Raw genomic sequence first — 19,708 nt, 5'->3', positions numbered from 1 at the left:
AATTCCTGATGATTGTGGTTGATGTGGCATGTGTATGTCCCAGACAGGCAGGCAAGAGACACTTCGGGACTAAAAAGGAAAATGATAGGAAGGAAGAACCAATCCCAGCAAGGTCCTCTCACAGTAGGCTGAGGATCACCTGATCTTGAGATTCCAAAGCTGATGGGACCCCATAGCCCAGAAACCTGTTTTATCAGAGTAACTTCATGAACTACCAAAATCACACCAAATAAATAAGAAAACAAATTAAGTCATCGAAGCCTAGTCTGATGGCAGAGATGATTCTTCTCTCCCTTTATAAGGGAAGAAAGGATCTCAGTCTCTCATCAGCCAACAACATCAAACACCACCAACTTCCTCTGTGGAGATGGATCACCATGATGGAAGGCATCCACAGCCGTCCTGCCACAGTCCTTATTTTCTCAGAACGCAGAAGTACAGAAGCTATACAGAACAAACTATTTCTCTCCTCGCATTTCCCCCACTGGTACTTGCCTTTGGTCTCTCCTGTCTTCTCTCCATCACTCCAGGAGGAAACTCTGACTCAACAGTAAGTAAAGTCATTTTGCACAGCGCATATAATCCAGAATCAGGAATACAATTACTGTTCAAAATAGCAACATTGCCCTTGAAATCAGTTGCTACTGAATTAATGACCAGATTGTTAGGAGTGCTACCTCAACTCTGCCTTAAGCTGCTAATTAGCAAACAAGTCATTAATTCACTGGTAACAAGTGGTTTCTCAGGCATTATTGCTTCTGACATCTTTAATTCACCATTCTTTTTGGAAAGCTTCCCCAGACAACTCAATCCTCTATAAATCAACCCCATGCCACTACCACCAGCACACTATACAACACACACGGAAGACAGAGGCAGAAAAACACAGCGTGAATAAACTGAGCTGGGTCATTAATTAATATTCACAATAACCTTCCCAATTCAAGCCAAAGGGGGATCAAGGCACAAGAAGTTCTGGACTTTGGCGGGGACTTGTCATTTATATATAAATACGCAATAAAATACCATAAAACCTGGAGAAACCTTGCTTCCACCACGGCACACAGTGGAATATGTAATTCCCAACCTGAGGGCAGAGATCTGCTTCTATTTTCACTGCATTCTCCAAGATAAAGAGCTTTGAACTGAAATATTTCACGTACTCTGATGCACAAAGTATTTCTGAGGTTTGTTTTAACAGCTGCACAAATATCCATGCTTTTGAAAACAATCTGGATTTGGCCTGCCAACAAATCCTGATCTAAGGGTTTTATAATGGCAACATTAGTAGAGAATACAAGTGCTTTCCATGTAAAAATCGATAGCAATAGAAACATCCCTAATAGACTACATGGAGTCTTTGGCACCTCTTCCTTTGCTGTTCCAGCCTTTGCTATTCAGGTCTTATTTTATAAATTCCCAAGTTCTACCAATGTACCTTTGAAGAAATGCTCTTGCAATTTTGAAAAGATGTATTAATATTTTACACCAGTTTTTCAGCACTAACAGAACTGCGCTCTCACTTCATTGGACTGATTTATTAGTCATCCCTCAATGTGCATGAGAGGAAAGACGACACTGTGAACACCAGATTAGAACATCATTTTACTAACTGGGCTAAAGGAAAGTCTTATTTGGAACCAGCATCTTTGTCATCCCCAAGACCTGAACTTGAGAAAGAAGACTTCACAGCTTGGATAGAGTATACAGCCTAATAAATTTTCAAGATTTAAAATTCGGTTCAAAAAAGAATAATCTGGCCCAACTGGAACATTTACACAAATCTGTTACGTATATTCAACTTCTATTACCACATACCATATTGCTAAAGTTACAGGGGAACACACCTTGCTTGGAAATCAAGGCACTGGTACAAACAAGTTGTTTAACAACAGGCCTTCTGGAATTTGTAAAGAAAATTTGTAAAGAAAAAAGTTTACATGCTAATGTAAACGAGGGAAAAGCTGTGTGAAGCAGAACTGAAAGTGATCAGAAAGTTTTTCTTCTAGTAAAATTCACACCATGTAAAATGACACAAAGTCAAAATTGACCCATTTACTCTTTTACCCTCTTTTGAAATAACTTTGGGGAAACTCATGCCTTATAGTCTCTTAATAGCAATATTCCAATTTCCTACTAAGAGCAACTTTACAAACATGAAAAACAGCAAAGTTTTGACTAATAACTCATCCCTTTATTTAAAGATTACATGAAACAGAGTCAGTGCAGACAGAAGTAGGAACAACTAACACAAACCAAGCACTGAGGGAAGAACAGGACTAGGATGGAGCCAAACCATTTTTTGGAAGGTATCATCATTGCAGGGCACAAAAGCACTCTATTGAGATACGGCTGGGGATGAGCTCCCAGCATTAATCAGTCTTTTATTCCTGAAAACTCTTAAATCCCTATTGTAGAGGCTCTTAATTTCAACACTGAATTAATCATTTATCTAATCTAATGACAGGAGAAATCCCAGAGCAATTTTGTTTGAAAACTATGATGTCTTTACCCTTCTTCTCCTTGGGCTTCACGACTGTCCACATAATAACCGTTTCAGATCTTGACTCCTGGGCACAGCCCTCTTGAAATACCTGAGGCCTTGGGGTAGATTTCAAGATTAATATCAAGAATCACCTCATAACGATTTTATAAACCTACCAGATCTACACAAACAGGAAAAAAAAGAAGAAAAAAAAGAAAAGGCAGCTCCTCTACGTTCCGGTTAGTGCTGCCATTTTAACTGAGGGGCCATCAGACTCATAGAATCTTGTGCAATTCATTTCCATGAGTACTGAAAGCAAGCCATAAATTCCCTGTTCCCAGCAGACAGTCCATCTCTGAACTTTCTCCCCCTACCCCTGCCGAGTCAGTGGGGTTCTGTACTCCACCTTCAGCCCAGGAGGATACTTACTACTTGCCAGTTTCTCTAGCATAATCACCTTAAATACTCATGTCCATTAAGTTTAAAGATCTTAGGACCATTAAATGAAACTCTTAGATACTAAGTCCCATATGGAGTAAATCTCTTTGGCAGTTTCTCCATTGGAAAGCTGCCTTGGATTCAAGGCTGATCTTTATCAGGATAAGATACCGACGTTCTTTATGCGCTCCTTGATAACAGCGCAAAGCATATACAGTCCTCTCAGCACCACATGCAAAGCAACACAGCCATCAGTACGCAGCTTCAGAAACGCTTCTGCAAACTATAAGGAGATCTCAGAGGGAAACTCAGCTTCAGAACAATTTTATCTTTTAACAGCTTCCCAATCCCCTCACCCCACTCCTGCAGCTTTACCTTTCAGAGAGAGTCACACCCCCACCCATACCAATTCTTGCATCCAAATTTAACAACTACAAAAATAAAATAAAAACGCGATAAGACAACCTTCACAAAAGAAAATAAATCAAATTTTTTTAAAAAAGAGCATTTTGAGGATAAATCTAGAGTGCCTGCACTAAGCCGTAACCTCTTTACTGATGTTTTTTTCCTTCCCCTTAACAGATTCAGGGACTGTAATAACATTTAATCCTCAGAAGCTAATCTAAATGTAACACTCAAAAGAAGACAAAGACAACGCAACAGAAAAAAAATTTGGCCACTGCCTTTTGGGAGTGCTGCTTTATCCCCGGAGCGAGCGCATTAATAGAGCTTGGAATGAAATGCCATTTTATTCTCTGTAGCGGGGAGGGGATTAGCAAGTTGTCTTCTCTAAACCCAGTCTGAGTCATGGCTCTATGAACACTGAGAAAAGGATGTGGAACGAAGTGAAGGGCGGGGAGCACTGGCTTTTTATTTACATGCTGCTCCCTTTGTGGGTGGTTACTGATGTGCACAGTTTGCTAAACAGGGAAGGAAGGGGGGGAAAAAAGTTCTAGGTCCCCAGACTTTAATTCTGTTGGTTAACAAAAGAGAAAAAAATAATAATGCATCAATTATAATAACATCATTGAGACAATATGTCCGTGGCAACTGTCCAATTCACCACGGCATGTAAGCAACAAGGGCAAGTTGCTTAAGGTGCTGAAAGCTGTGCTCAGTGGTTTCTTGTTGCTAGGATCTTCTTCCTAGGAGAAAGAAACGGGTTGGACAAAGCTCAGAACAAAGAAGAAGGAGACACTGTGGTAGGAGGAACGCAGACAGGAGCAAGCTGGGTTCGGGTGAAGAAATGAGGATCCAAGTCCGTTGCACAAGTCAGGCCATGCAGGCACCAAGACTATCACCCTACCTTGAAGTAGAAACCAAGAGCTAATGACTGTATCGGTGATTTACTATGAAGCTCAGAATTAAGTACTTCTGTTTCTATACAAAGGGAGATAGGAAGGTTTACTTGCTCACCTCGCAGACGTGCTGTGAAGGGTCACTGGTGGAAAGCTTGCACAATATTCCTAAGTCCTGCAACACTTGATAATCACTAAAGAGGGGAAATAGTCCATGGAACGCTTGACCACTTGTGCAGAGCTGCAGGTGTTGATAACGGAATTACAAGAATCAATAAATGCCAAGAAAATACTGGGTTCTTTTTGTTTCAGATATTTCTTATCTTTGCTTCAACATGGACCCTGACAAACAGGGTACTCACTGTGGAAACAGCCCCAGCTCTAATCCCCTCTTCCTCCATCAGCTACGCTGATATACAATGGCAGAAGACAACCAACACATGGTAGATTGGTCTCACAAGGCACAAGTGCCAGGGGCTGGTCAAAGAGTTCAGAGTGAAACAGAGATAGTACAAGCTAGGGAAGAGCCACCATGGCAATGAGATGCGCTCTCCTCTGCAGATGGAGAACACGCCACTCCTGGTTTCCTTTCATCACAGGAGCTGTCATAGTCCAGCACTGGAAACAGGCAGAACTGCACTTCATTCATAATTTGGCTATAGTCCAGTTCATGTAATTTTGCTGCAGTGTCAGTTCATTCCTGCTAATCAAGTTACTAGATCTGCATAAATCAGTCTCACCTACCTTAGCACTAACTGTGCTTGTATGTCCAATATGAGAGTGCAAAACAGGACGAGCAAACTGTTCTTTCCACTGAAGTCACAGGATCTTGTAATTTACTACCATAAACAGGCTGTAGAAAGACTTGAACGTACAACTCCTACAAAGAGGACCTCACAACATGCAGACTTCACGTCCTACCAATTAAGCACGAATGCCAATGCACGGAAGAAGTTTCCCTGACCTTGTGCCAGACTTATCATGACCAACGAGGCTTGTGCATTCTTTTAAGAGTGTTTGTACAGCACATTGTATGCCGAGGCAACAATCCCAAGAAGGATCACTGCATACTGCTTTAAGAGACACGTATGGTTCAGGCTGCTGGGGCAAAGCAATGATTCTTCCCACATGTACAATTAGCAAAGGGCATTATCAATCCCAGCTCACGCACTCCAACACGCAGCTCAGTGCAATACTGGCTATTGCTGGGGATTTCTACTGTAAAGAAATAGAAAGTGTGATGTTCACCTTCCCCTCACACTTCCACTAGTGCCACACAGCTTGTCCCTTCACACAAAATTCAAATTAGGGCAGGTGTCTCTTTCGTCAACAAGGAAGACGACAGCCTAAGGCATCTGTCCCTTCATGACAGCTCAAGTTCATATGCCCTGCAAATAGAAGGGCATTGTACAATAAGGCCAGAAGCCAGGGACTGGCAGATGATGAAGCCTCAAAGAAAAGGGGAAGGAACCCCTAAGAGACCATAAACACATTTTCTGAGTCTTGAAAGAAAGAAGTCATTAGCATTTGCATTGGTCTCAGCCACCAACCTTTATGAGAAATGGTTGCATTACCAGAGTTCCCGACATTACCAGTCTTCCTCTCCACAAGAAACAGAAGAGAACAAATGAAACTGAAACCTCAGGAAACAAACTTAAGACTGCTATAAAAAAAATAGGTTAGTTACAGTCTGTAATAGCAAGTAAACAACATCACACAAGGTCCCAATCTCTTCCTTTACGAAGTCACAGGGGCAAAACATTGCTATGTGTGTTCCCAACAACTGATCGCACATCTGCAGAAGCAAATCCAAGGAAAGATTCAACTGATCAAAGACTGTCAGAACTTTTTGTCCTATGAATTTTTAAAATTTTATTTAAAAACAGAATTTAGGTTTCTGCTATGGAAAACTGCATGACGATGCACGCAATGTGTTAGCTGCCTTGCTTTGGCTTCTTTAGCAACTTATTGCTTGACTGTCCAAACAAAAAATGTGAATTTACAACAGGTTATGTGATGCTTTGGCAGCCAAACATAATTTTAAATAAAGACAGCACAATATACTGCACTCCCCACTAACATATTCATCACTACTATATTATCTATTTATACAATTAAGTATCATACAGTCTGGACTGGACCCAACTGGACTACATATGTTGCTACTCCAGTTTACTGCATGTTGGCCAACTGTTTACCCAACTGAGATCTGAGTGCTGCTCTTGACAGTGTAATTGCTTTGGATTCATTAATATTAAAGAATTATAGAAAATATTTTTTCTTGGACAGCTGTTAGTGCATGTGGAACAATAATCTATATAACACTACTGGCAAATAAAAATGGAATTCAGACACTAAACATGCTCATGGTAAAAAGGCAACATTAAAGGTCCACTAATTGTGCCAAGGCCAATAAAAAAGGTCAGAGAAATCACTGTACCCATTCTAAGAAAACATTCATGATAATTACAACTCTATTTTGATTGAAATTTACAGGGCTGTGATTTAGGCTGTTTATCTTTTTCTTACATGTCTTCTCCCCCGCAAGATCTAACAACTTAATACCAAACTCCGTCAAGCTTGGCACAGGAAGAGAGGATGCAAGCTTACAGCTCCTCAGCCCCCTAAATACCTGACAGGAGGTAACCCCACACTCCGTTCAGGGGAATATCCAGAGGCTACACACAAACCGTTATGAAATGCAACCGGAACTGTCACAAAGAACAAAAATGGCTCCTCACTTTATCCACTCCTCTGCCTTGGTGGCTGCCTCCTGGTACTGCTCGGATGTCAGCTTGTAGATCTCTGCGTTCTGCAACAAAGAATAGAATGCTCAGCTCTAAAAATTAAAGGCGTCTCAGATCTTATCCCATCACAAAGTTATCTTCTATAATTAATAACGATTTCCAACAACAAACAGCATATTCAGTTCAAAGAACACAAAAAAAATGCTTAAAAGTTGATTTTATTTTCAGCAAAATGCATCAAGGCCACAACGTGTCCTCCATTCCACGCTTCACCTTTGTGAAGGGAAAGAAGGGGGAAAAGGTCACTAACAACCAACCGTCAGCTTTGATTATTCCATGTAACCACAAAAACAAGGTGTTTCCAGCGCCGAGTTATTTTGAGTTTGGTTGTGTTCTGTTCTCTTTTTTCATTAATTGCTGTGAAGGATCTTGTAAGTTACTGACGTGCAAGTATCAAAATTGGCTGCTAGCACTGGAAAATCCATTTTACATTTCAGTGCTTCTACTTATGTTACTTATTCTTTAAAAGAAAATTATGCAGCCTGTTTCCCTTTTAACAACATAGGGAGGCGTATCAGGTATCAGTTAAGGCACTGCCAAGCGGAGTCTGGAGTGTCTTGCTGCAGGGCTTAAGAGGTTTGCATTAAATTCTCCTGAGCTTGCACAGAAAGAGTTTTAGTTCACAACCGCTCAGGCGCTGAACATGGAGAACGGATTCCTCCTCTCGGCTGTGCTCACAAACCTCCCAAGCACAAACAGCAGAAGGGAACGGCTGTGCACCCCCAGCGACTGCGCTGCAAGGTCTCGTGCCCCTGAACTGCTGATAAAGCTGCTTTAGGCAAAGCCTCTGGACTTTATACTGAAATAGCTGCAACTGCCTCGCTCAAAGCTCATCTGCAAGGTCCTTAGTCTGAAAAGGCGCACGCAGAAAATATGCAATAATCAATCAAAAGAGTGACAAAACGGTATTGAAAGCGAGGACAGCTATTCATTTAGGGCTGGTTCTAGCTGCTATCTCATCTCTCCCCAAATTTGGTCATTTTATATAGAATACTATTCTTGCCCTTCTTCATTTACTTTCCCATAAATGCAGCTGTGGTCCTGCGCATGATGAGACGACACGTATTGTTCAGCAGTTAGAAAAAGGAAAGGACAGATATAACTCAAGTTCTATTAGTGGTTCTGCCACTTGTGCAATCTTGGGCAAGTCACCATTTTCCATCTGCAAGCGGGGGATAACAGCTGCCTGTATCACTGAAGTTGTGTGAAGCTGAGCTAATTGGAAGGTTTATACAGGTTTTCAGAGCCCAGGCTTCAAGGTGCTATATTTAAGCGTTTTATCTCTGGTGCCTGAATTTATGTCACGTACCGAAAAAACCCACAGAACAGACTTTGCTTTTCCAAACTTTGACCTAGGAGACAGACTTAAACTGAGAAATCATGGGTAACCACTTCAAAATGCATTTTTGCCAGCAAATTGTCATTAATGTTTTCATTTACTTACTTGTTACATAACGGTCAAACTTCTATGCTATTAAACCCATTTTTCTCCTTCCTATAATGAAAAGTTCAGCTTTTAATGGAGCCTTTTTTTCTGTCCTGTAAACAGACCTCATGACTTTCAGCTCCCTGCTGTTACTTATTCACACATGAAACCACAAGACCTGTGCTTCATTAATTAAATTTGCCATTAAAAATTAAATAATGTGAATAAGTAGATGTAAGCGTTATCTCCATGGGCTTCATAAGTCTCACCATTTCTCCAATTACCACCCAAGCAATTTTCATATTTCATACCGTCTGATTTCTCAAAGGGACTGGATTTGAGAGATCAAAATGAGAGAAAGTGGGAAAGAGAGAAAGCAAAGTAGTAAAATTAAACATTTTTCAGGCAATAGGAAGTAGCCCCGTCAGATACTATTAGCCTGCAGCACTCTGCAGTGAAACAGCAGCAGGAGAGGAAAACAGGAATAAATATGTTGTACGTGAGACGCAGCATGAGGTTGGCATTTAACCCACCCAAAGAAAGAAAAAATAGCCAACAGATTAATTTGCTGGTTGCTCTGTCGATTAAAGTGGCTGTGGCACAACCTCGCCCAGTTTATTAGAGAGAGGGTTCAACTGCCCAGTGCCATGGTCAGCCCATCTTCAAACATCAACTACAAACGTGTACAAAAATACCTGGGAAAGGAACCAGCATGCAATAGCTCTCGATCCTAAAGCCGATGAAAAGCAGGCAAGTAAGAACCTGAACGGAGAGGCAAGAATCTCAGCGAGGGAAAGGAGGAGAGACCTGGCCTCAAAGAAACCACAAGGCACACGGCATGATGCGAAGATCAAGGAGGGGCACAGAAGACCTTCAGCCTGAAGATGAAAGCTGATGAGTTCTAAAAATGAAAAGGAAACATCTTTGCATGTGATCCAGCTGGGCCTCTTGCCTTTGGATCAGACCCCTTTGCCACCTTCTTCCCTCCTCCCCCTCAAAAACCCTAAAAACCAATGAAGTACTATTTCCAATGCTATGACTCAGTATCTTTAAATGAATCCCCAAGTAAGAAAAACAGAATTTACCATTTAAACCTCAGTTCGTTCAACAAGCTGACTTGTTAAACAGGTTTTCCCTGTCCTCTAGGCCCTTTCCTACCTTGGGAAAGTCGCGTTCACTTTTGTCCTAAACATGGACTAAATGAGCAACAGACGGGCCTTTCAGCATGGGCACAGTCACGGCAGGTTCTGTGATTTGAGGCTTCTACTTACAGAGAATAATCTTCCAAGTATCCTCACCTGTACGACTTCAGATCCAAGATCTGCTTCATTTTCAGTATTTTACCCTATCACACTGTGGCAGGGGATAATTTTCCAATGGCCTACAAAAATCTAGGACTTTATAATAAGGTTGGGAATGAGGAACCAAGCCAGGAACCACCTATGCACTTCCCGCGACTTCAGCAGAGCCGCCCACACAAGGGCTATTCATCAGGATCAAGGTGTGGCATTTGCACTTGAAAGAAAGTCTGAGCTGCCCATAGTCTTAGTGAAGTCCTTTAGCTTCATAAAATGATACTCAGTTGCACAGTAAAAGGGAGAACATTCAACACAAAATTACAAGACATCAACGCTGCTTTTAATTTACTCTCACAACATTTGATGCTTGAGATAAAATGGCAGCTCACAAAGAAAAAGTTGAGCATGAGACCTCAACTGTTATTAAATAAAGCTCCTGGCAGTCTTAGTTGCAGAAATAAGTTTAAAAACATGACCAAAGGACACCATAAGGGCTCAAATAACAAGAGACACAGAAAGAATGAATGAACCACCTAAAATGTTTCACTTCTCTCAATAAAGTTGAGCCTTAGGGGAGCCAACTTCAGAACATCAGAGCTTTGTCATATGGGGAGAGAGCTCTCCAGAGAGGACAAACAAACTAAACAAAGAAATGTTAGTTTGAAAGATTTTCCCCTGCTATTAAATGATGGTTCGTAGCAAATAATAAAAACACCAAGAAGTTATAAAAATACATAACTAGAGCCTAAAGACCAACAGAACCACTTTTCCTTTACCCTGCTGCTTTTCTACAACAGATTTGCTGCTGTACCCTTGCTCCCCATTCCTTCCAAAACATCCGCGCACTAAAAATTCCCCTTGCAAAGGAAATCAATTTTAAAACTTAGAGATAAATTCGGAGTCATTTTAATTCAGCATTCCTCCTTGGCTGCAAACATGCAGAGAAACTCCAACACTCACTACTCCACCTCGCTACACTACCCAGGCCCTTTCCACAACATACAGCAAAGAAAGTAAGAAAACAATACAGCAGAAGACGCATTTCTCAGGGTTATTTCAGGAGGGAAAGTAATTGAAGCATAAAGAGAAAACCCTGCCAGTTCATTCTCACGTTGACTTTAAACCACATTTGTCACAACTTCAGTGAAACACGCACTATTTGCAGTAACAAGTAAAAGAGAAAGTCGAGCAGCGCGAGCACGGGGCACTAGAAATTAATCAGATTTTAAGCAAAATTCTTTGTGAACATCAAGCAGCAGCAGCAAAAGCTTGACACTGGGACACAGATTTCTCCACCAGGTTCAGTCTGGGTCAATAGATCAGAAGGTACTTGGATTTAAAAAAAAAAAAAAAAAAAAAACACCAAAACCAAACCCAACCACCATCACCCCAGCTATCTTGAGATATTCTGACACCTCAGAGTATAGAAGCTTGTCAGTGGTCACAGTGCTTAAAGATACAAAGAGGATTAACAGCTGTTGAAATGCTGCCAGCCTAGATGAATGCTAGTGATACCTCTGATGAAACGGAGCAGGCCAGCGGAGGCCTTGACAAACGCTGCAGGCGACAGCCGGGGGATTAGATGGTACGATCTGCCCCGCGCCTGATGGACACGCTGCTTCCATCCCCTCTCCCGACATCCGTACCCGCCAGCTTCCAGCAAACCTCCCACCGCAAGCCCCACTCGAGCCGAAAGGAGCCCGAGAGCCGGTGCCGCGTGGCGGGGGGAACACAGAGTGTGCCTCACCAGGAGGAAACACCACAAACTGGGGAGAGAATGGGGAGAGGAAAGCGGTTACTTCCCATGTATCAAATGTCAACTGGGAGACGTTCCAACTTCTCCTTCCAGCTGCTTCTGGAGCCAGAAATAAGACCTCACACCATCCCGATAAAGCAGCATGACTGTCACCTGCCTGCACGCACCTGGGGACAGGGAACACGCACATGCCCTGGACACAGCTGTGCCACAAGGAACAGAGGGAAGCCGCGGAAAAACATGGGTCAGTGCAGGCTTTGGGAAGCGCCTTTGCTCACAGCAGTGGCTACGGGAAGCAAAGGAACACTCGGGCACCACACACCTCACCAGGTGGCTGTTCACACGCACGCCATGAATCAGGTTGTTCGTTCTCGTTGCTCGGAACTCTCATGCAAATGGCTCTTAACAGATTTGAAAAATTACCCCATCTACCTGCACCCCTCCCGCAGGTATGGAGGCAGATGAGCTGAACCGGTCTGTTCACTGGACGACCATTTGGATCTGTTAAAATCAACCTACACAATCAATCACTGCTATCAACTTCGGTCCAAAACAGGGAGTTTGGGAATTTCAGGAGACACTGCAAGAAGCAATCTCTTCACCTCCTGAGCTCGCTCCTCTTGTGTTCCTGCTCAGCCTGTTTGTTGGTAACAGCTAGCATTTAGCTAAAAGAGATCATTCACATTTTCTCCTTCCTCTCAAGCACAAGTGCACATACACACAGCAGCCAGTTAACAAGGAAGAGAAATATGCATATAAAGCATATCACGAGAGCACATAAGCCAAGGGTTAATCGGCTTTTATGTGAATTCAAATGTTTTTCTCTCAAAAGGTAATAGAGGAAAGATGCAAGCAACTACAAACAGCTTGCTGATACAGAAAAAAAGGGTTTTTTCAGCCAAAGCCAACTTCTAAACACAGTTCTGTTGTTTGCTGTTCATGTGTGGGTTCATCCACTCCTCCCGCTGAGACCAATAATGAAATGAGAGCATTGAATTTGTGTCATTCTATTCTTTCCTTCGGCAATAAACTGTGAGATCATAAATTTTGGATTAAGATTCAGAGAAGACAGAAAAAGAGAAATGTCCATAGTAACAACGTAGGGAAGTTAAACTAGTCGCAGGCAGAAGTATATTCCTGTTTGAACAGATCTTCTCATGACTGCAATGTTACCCTGAGTTGAAAGCAAAATATTAATTCTGTAGCACATCTAGACAGCTTCTCAAAGATAAAAATGCCACAAAATACCGATCTCCACAAAACTTGAGGAAGGCAGAGCTGGGGAGAAGGACCACAGCTGGATTTATCCTGTGGATAACAAGCTAGGCACAAGAAGGTTAAGCTACAGCCCCTAAAGCACACGGTGCATCAAACAAAGCTACACACGCCAAGACTTCCCAGAACCAGGTCCCACACCAAGATATTTCATCTGGGTGAAAAAGGGTTTCCAGACCCAGGCTGAGATCGCACGTCAGAGTCAGACTGTCGTTATGAAGGCGCCCTGGGAAGAGTCCAATTAAAACAGGTACCCCACAGAAAGATGGTATTAGGAACTTCTCCGAAGAGCTGCAAGTCCCTCACTGGAAACATGCAGAAAAGCCCCATGTTATCTTCAAGTCAGAAAGATAGGCAACGACAAAGAAATTATTACTACAGAGATGATTAAAAGGGGAAGAAAACCCAGAAAGAATTAAACACTGCATTTATATGAGGCTGCTTTAAAGCACACCGTTCTGAAAGACTGCAAACAAAGCATTGGTAATTCTTTAAACATAAACTCTGGAAAGTAAAAGCACCTTCAAAGAGAAAGGCCATAAAATGCCAGCAGGGTTTCTGACAAGGACAGCAACAGCAACGTGAAAGGCCCAGATTAACGCGAAAACCGTTGTAGGAGAGTATCACTCTGCTCTCCTCCTAGCTGGAAGTTTAATATAAGAGCAAGAAGTCTTAGGTGAGGAATTCACAGTAAATGCCCGAATCAATTACACCTGACAAGTGCAGGTAAACAGGCTTCCCAGGCATTGATTAAACATCATGGGTCTTCAGCATCTGCTTCAGAGAAGTCCTAACACCCGGCCGACCTGCACAGATAACAGTGTCCATGACGTTAAGGGCACGGCAATGCCTGCTAAATCCCTCGCCCGTGCTGGGCAGCTGCACAACTACTCCCATAGTGACACCTGGGTCCTACCAGCCGACCTGTCACACAACCAGGATGATCTCCCACATCACAGGACGCTGCGTCTCACAACTGGGCATCGTCCAAGAGAGAGTGACAGGCGTGCGCAGGATCCCGAGCTAAGGGAAAGGGAGAAGAGGGAAAGAAGGGAATTGCCAGAATATCAAGAACGTGAAGGTATGTAGCTCAAAGTTTCACTAGGAGGCTGACCAGCACTTCAGAGGGAAAAAAGAAAAAAAAAAAAAATTCCAAACAGAAAATTGGCAATCATCAAGTACTTGTCATACATTTGAAAAGATACTAAGTACATTCCCCTGTCAGGCCCATCACAGGAGCTTATTTCGGGAAGGGAGGAACATTATAATTCAGGTTTGATGCCATCATGCCAAAGCTGGTATTTGACAGAGCCTCCAACAGAACTCCCACCACCTCGGACGGGCACACTGCAGCTCAAACTCCCGGCTTTCTCTGCTGAGAATATCCCTAAGGCCCATTTATAAACTGCAGCAGCAGGCCCAGTTAACAGTTCCTGTCCCAATTTTAAAAATCTAAATTGTATTCATGAACCCATCCTTTTCCACAACAGGTAGCCAAGGAATGCAATTCACTGGATTCCCAGAGGAAGTCAGAACAGGAGGGGCCCAAGGCAGAAGGATGTGCAAGAGGACTGGAGAACGCTGGGGAAAAAAAAAAAATGCATCACATCCATGCACTTGCATGGGGAAAGGGAACTGCAAGGAAGAGAGTCACTATAAGGAAAAAAAAACCACAAAACAAAACAAAAAACCAACACCACCAAAACCCAGAAGTATACCAAAGCCTGCAAGTTCCACCCCCTCCCCAGGGTTTTTCCTCTACCCCCAACTGCAAATTATTCTCCATGTGCAGTTTCCAGTAAATCAAGCTTTGCTAAATAACCCCGACATGTGCGGGGCTGAGAACCAGCCAACAAGCAACGATGAGATGTCCCTGGAATGATTAAGGAAAACGCAGACATCTCTCAGGTTACAAGGAAGCCTGTTGTACTCTCCCCTTAGTGCATATGCAATGCTGCAAGCACTGTTCCGAAAACCTCTGATATTCAAAGGCTCATTTGGTTGACAAGGAGCCTGTGGATTCGTGGACAGATTGTCACACAAACTGTCAGGTTTTTAGAGAGACTATCAGACCTCTCTTTGCCTACGTTATGGAGCACATCAAAGACACAGAAGATGAACCAGACGCAGACTGCACAGATCTGACAGAATGGTGGGTGTACATATTCAGAATACTGTACTGCTGGGGGGGGAGGCTTAATGTGAATAATCAGGGGCTGAAAGTTCCAGAAATGTGACAGTTTTTGGCAGCGATTCTCATCTTTGCATTTATTTATCGAAGGCAGAAAAACTGCCATACTAGAGGCAAACTTGTGAGAGGAAGAAAAATTATATCAGCAGCGATTTATTTTGCCACCGTACTTTTTCTTTATTATTAGTACTCCCAGAGCATTTTCTAAAGATATTTGTATTTTCAGTCAGGGTTCTCTCACTACGCTTGCAGCTTCTCTTCCCATTTTATCCTGTAGGAGAGGCTGGTTTAATGATTACAGCCAAAAAGACCGCTAGGACTTTACAGGTCAGCGTACACGGTTAATGACACAGACGAATCCACACTTCCAGAAGTGCCCGCTGGCTCATGGCTCTGTCTGGGGATGCTCAGGAGCTCATTATTCAAAACTTCAAGCTCAAGTTATGGATAATCAGCACATCTGAAGTAATACAGCGTACCTGGACAACCAAAAAGTGAAGTAACAAAAGCTATTATGGAAAATACTAACCTTAAGCATTAGGGTCTCACTTTTAAAGTGGGGACGATGTTCACTTGTCTTCCAGTGCACTAGAAACCCAGTTAACAACTGGAAAAAGTTCCCAGCTCCACAGCTCCAAATTAGTCTTACAAGGATAACTTGATGTCATTCTCCTTTATTAGTAATACTTGGACAAACATTCTAAAGCAACAGTATATTTATTTTACAGCTGGCAAAAAAGGCATTTGAGTATTTATACCAAGAGGTATTGATTACTACCTAAAAAGGAAAGTAAAATATAAAACAAAACACCGATAACAAGAATAAGAAAATGGATTAACACAGATCCTTTTGGCCTGCCTTTACAATACCACTGTCACATAACCTCCAGTTCTCCACAAGGCATCAGTTATTCCAGAGAAAAGAACACTAGTATCTTTTTATATTTAGTTTGCTATTCAAAACGGATTGAAATTCTCCACACAGTAAACAGAAAATAAATACGATGTTTATCTTAAGATAAAAAAGCCAAGGAGGACAAAGGAGAAGCGATGGTAAAAGGGAAGAGAAAGAAATCAGAAAATATTTGTAAGCAATTTCCTTCCCATCATTTGACAGTCTCATTCTCTCTGCTTTTAGTGATCTTCTCTTTCACACGATTTTTAGCGCAGTGGTTTTGCCTCCTCAGAAGAGGACGAGGCATTGCAGAGACATCTCTGTAGCTGGCAAAGAGCTTGTGAAGTCTCCAAAGACAAGCCCAGAAGGACCACAGACCGCTAATCAAGTGGAGAGAGGCATTTCTCCGCAAGGCTATTGAGACGTAAATATTAACATGAAAATCAAACACCCACACAAACGCTTCACTCCCATACTCGGGCAGCCACCGCTCCTTCACAGTCGAGGACTGTCACAGCCCTTGTGCATGTTGTCATCCGCGGCCTTCAATAGCCTTTTGGTCACCACCAGCTTAGTATCGCAATTTTCATTACAGGATACAGACGGAGGAAAGGGAACAAGGCATTTCTTACATTTAGTCCACTACAGAATAATAGGAATAATTACTTCTCATTAAACCAGAAAAGTCTCATGATGCCTTGTAGCCGAGACACCCCAGGAACATAAAAGGAAGAATGGCACATCTACCATACACCCATAGACAGAAGCTAAACCTACTCTCAGAATTTAATTCTAAAAACTGTCTCTAACAGCAAGGAGTACTACATACAAATAAGAACAGACATTGACTTTGGGACTTAACGAGAAAGAAATAAAAGTAGGCTTAAAGCTCCAAAAGAAATATTTTGGTGTAAGCATCACAATTATCTGGGGTTTGTTGCTGTAGCCGATAAACTTTCTAACAAGAAGAGTCTTGGGAAACTGTGTTATAAGTGAATTTCTTCAGACTAATAAAAAAAAGTATCACTTTTTCACCTATATCTACTGGACAAGACCAAACAAAAAATCCCAGCCCTTCAACTGGGGAACAGCTTGGACTCAGAAATCAGACAACAGGAACACAAAGAAGGAACAGAACTACACTTTTACTGGGAAACAACAGGAGGGGGAAAAAATCCAAACACTCCAAACAGCAGACCCGGAGCCAAATACTCTGCATAGAAGCGAACACACAACAAACTTCCAACCCAGCCCTGTCCTATTTTCAGCTTGCAAGTACAATCTCCGTGTTCCTTACCAGGATGCCCTTTGCCCATCACAGAAATCGACAGCTAGGACACAGTTAGGCTTTGGGGTTGGTTTTTGTTCTTCTCGCAATAAACCCTTACCTCTAACCGGAGGAAGAGTTATTATCTCGGTGCCACACGAATGAGTGATTAGCCATCAGCAAGTAATGGCTTTTTGCTGCTGCCAACGGAACCCGTATCTGAACAAATTACCTAAAGGTGAAAGGTCTTGTATACTACACTTAATCCTCTAAACAGCCAAAAGAAATTTTGTGGTATACTTAACCATTATGAAAAGTGAAGTTAAAAAATTCATATACATGCCCAGGCGGGCACACAATACAGCATTTTTACACGCCCGTGTGAGTCGTCTTCCCTGTTTCAAGAACCACAGCCCAGCCAGTTCAAGACTTGCTGCATGTCAGAGCAAATTAGAAGATTTCTATATACCATCCAATATATCACAAGACATCTCTGGGGAGGGGAAAAAAATAAAATTCAGGCACTCCTTGATTGACCCAGGCATGCAAGATCACAGCAACCTTGCAGCTTGAAATTATATAAGCAAAAATTTGGCTTCTGTTCAGAAGAATGGGGAGGGAGAAGGAAGAAGGAATTAAGCCTTTTTTCTTATGAAAAGACCTGAAATGCAATAATTGGGAAGGAAAAGGAAAGCTAGCTCTTCCCTTAAAATAACCTAGTTATTACAAGTCCTCTCAAATCAGAGGCTTAGTTTTATCTCAACTCCCGCATTTCCTTTTCCCATCTCTCGCTCTTCTGGGGCCCTTGGAGACTGACACGGATTAAGTGGCCTCTCAGCGTTTGCTGGCTCTGCGGCTGTCCCTTGCCATCACTGCCCTCCCTGCAGGGCACCGCCTCTTATCTGATGGCCACTCCGCTGGTGAGTACCAGCCAGGGCAACACTCCCCTCTCCACATTTGTCAGGGTTGGACTCTACAGCAGGCAGATAGTTCTAGTGTGCGTGAGATGGATGTTTACTATTTTTGTTAAAAGCAGAACACAAATACAGCCATTATTTTGCATTGACTTACAAAGGGGCCGGACTGTGAATGGGTAAGTCAGGTAATCCTCATTTGAGTCAAGGTGTTTAATGGTAAACTGCGACTGGGATCATTCTTGGTGCAGCAGAATATATAGCCAAACCACCAGCTAACCCCAAAAACAAGCAAACAAAAAGCCCATCAGGCATCATCCTGCGACCAGGACGTTCTGTGACATATGAAGCAAATACCATTTTCAGTGGCTCAAGACCTCACGGTGAGCCTCCTGGTGCAGATATATTTAAGAACATTAAAACACGTTATTTACAAGCTCCTTCTGAGTCACTCTGGTCTCTTGGGAACGTGCATTATATGTTCAAGAAATTGGAATAGCTCTTTTATTTATGTTTCTTTAAAATGACTGGCAGATGGGGAAAAACCTTCAGAGAAGTGGCCCTAGGCTGTCATGAAACATGTATTTAACACACCCACAGTAAACTACTAAACACGCTCCCTTCAGAAGGTACAGCCACTGTAAATACGGAATAGTCCCTTTTTAAAGTCTGATCTCTGGACTACTTAATTCAGCACAAATTTGAGATGTTCTGTGGAGTCTGCCCAATTTACAGGGTAATTACTAGCCATATTTTGCATTAACATGACGACAGCATATTCTCTAAGAGCAGAGCCAGAATTTTAAGGGCCTTTTCAAAACAAGCCCAGACCTTGGCTTTATTTTTAAGTCACAATAGTGATGCCTTTTTTCCTGCCACATGTGGAAGGACCGCTGTGGGCTGAAATAGAAATCTCAGATTCCCCAAAGTCAGGCTCTTACGCAAGTGGATTCCACACACAGAGGGAAGTTTTGTCTACCTGAAACAATTTCCAAGACTAAATCTAAATCTGGAATATCCCAAGAGAAGTGCAAGCTTCAATCATCCAAATCCCAGCAGACACACAGACTCCAGCCTAAGGTCTGGAACATATTTAATCAATTCACTGTGCTAACTCTCTACAGTTTCATAAAATAGCCAATACTGCAATAACAGGGCCAAAAATTAATTGTACACTGGTTGGCGAATTACACGGAAGTAACAGGCAGCACTGGTATTTATTGCAGCAGGATAATGTAGTTGGTGCTAAGGTACAAGTACACCACAGTAAAAATAGGTGAGAGACAGACAGTGTGTGCGTGTGCACGCATATATATGTACATATGTGCATGCAAGCACTGCTTTCCATTAGAAAAGTAGCACTGGTTTTACTGGTAACAGTGCTACCTGTATATACACGCATTTATAAATACCGTTCTGCTTATAAACAGCACAAAGAGGGAGAAAACAGAAATTTAAACTATTAGGCAGTAAAAAAAATGAATGAAATGATGGGAAAATTGGGTTGAATAAAAACGCCAGGGGAGGGTATCAGAAATATCAGATAATGGGGAAAGCTCTCAGAAGTAAGACAAAAGCCCCCCTTGTTTTGCACTTTTTGGACTAGACTTGACAAATACTCTGGTGTTGAGTTCTAACAAAGAGACAAGATCACATTC

General features: G+C 42.3%; 1 protein-coding gene across 5 annotated transcripts in view; it reads right to left on the bottom strand.

The window, feature by feature from the left end:
- Positions 1-19,708, bottom strand: part of CHCHD6 (coiled-coil-helix-coiled-coil-helix domain containing 6) — a 114,955-nt gene that overhangs the window by 46,315 nt on the left and 48,932 nt on the right. For all 5 annotated transcript variants that reach the window (XM_054216120.1, XM_054216121.1, XM_054216119.1 and 2 more), the window contains one exon: positions 6,963-7,033. In XM_054216120.1, coding sequence (XP_054072095.1) covers positions 6,963-7,033 — 71 coding nt within the window. The remainder of the gene's footprint in view (positions 1-6,962; positions 7,034-19,708) is intronic.

The sequence above is a fragment of the Rissa tridactyla genome, chromosome 10 (assembly GCF_028500815.1).
Source record: "Rissa tridactyla isolate bRisTri1 chromosome 10, bRisTri1.patW.cur.20221130, whole genome shotgun sequence".
Lineage (NCBI taxonomy): Eukaryota > Metazoa > Chordata > Aves > Charadriiformes > Laridae > Rissa > Rissa tridactyla.
The sequence above is the reverse complement of the archived record's forward strand: the minus strand, read 5'-3'. Positions and strand labels throughout refer to the sequence as shown.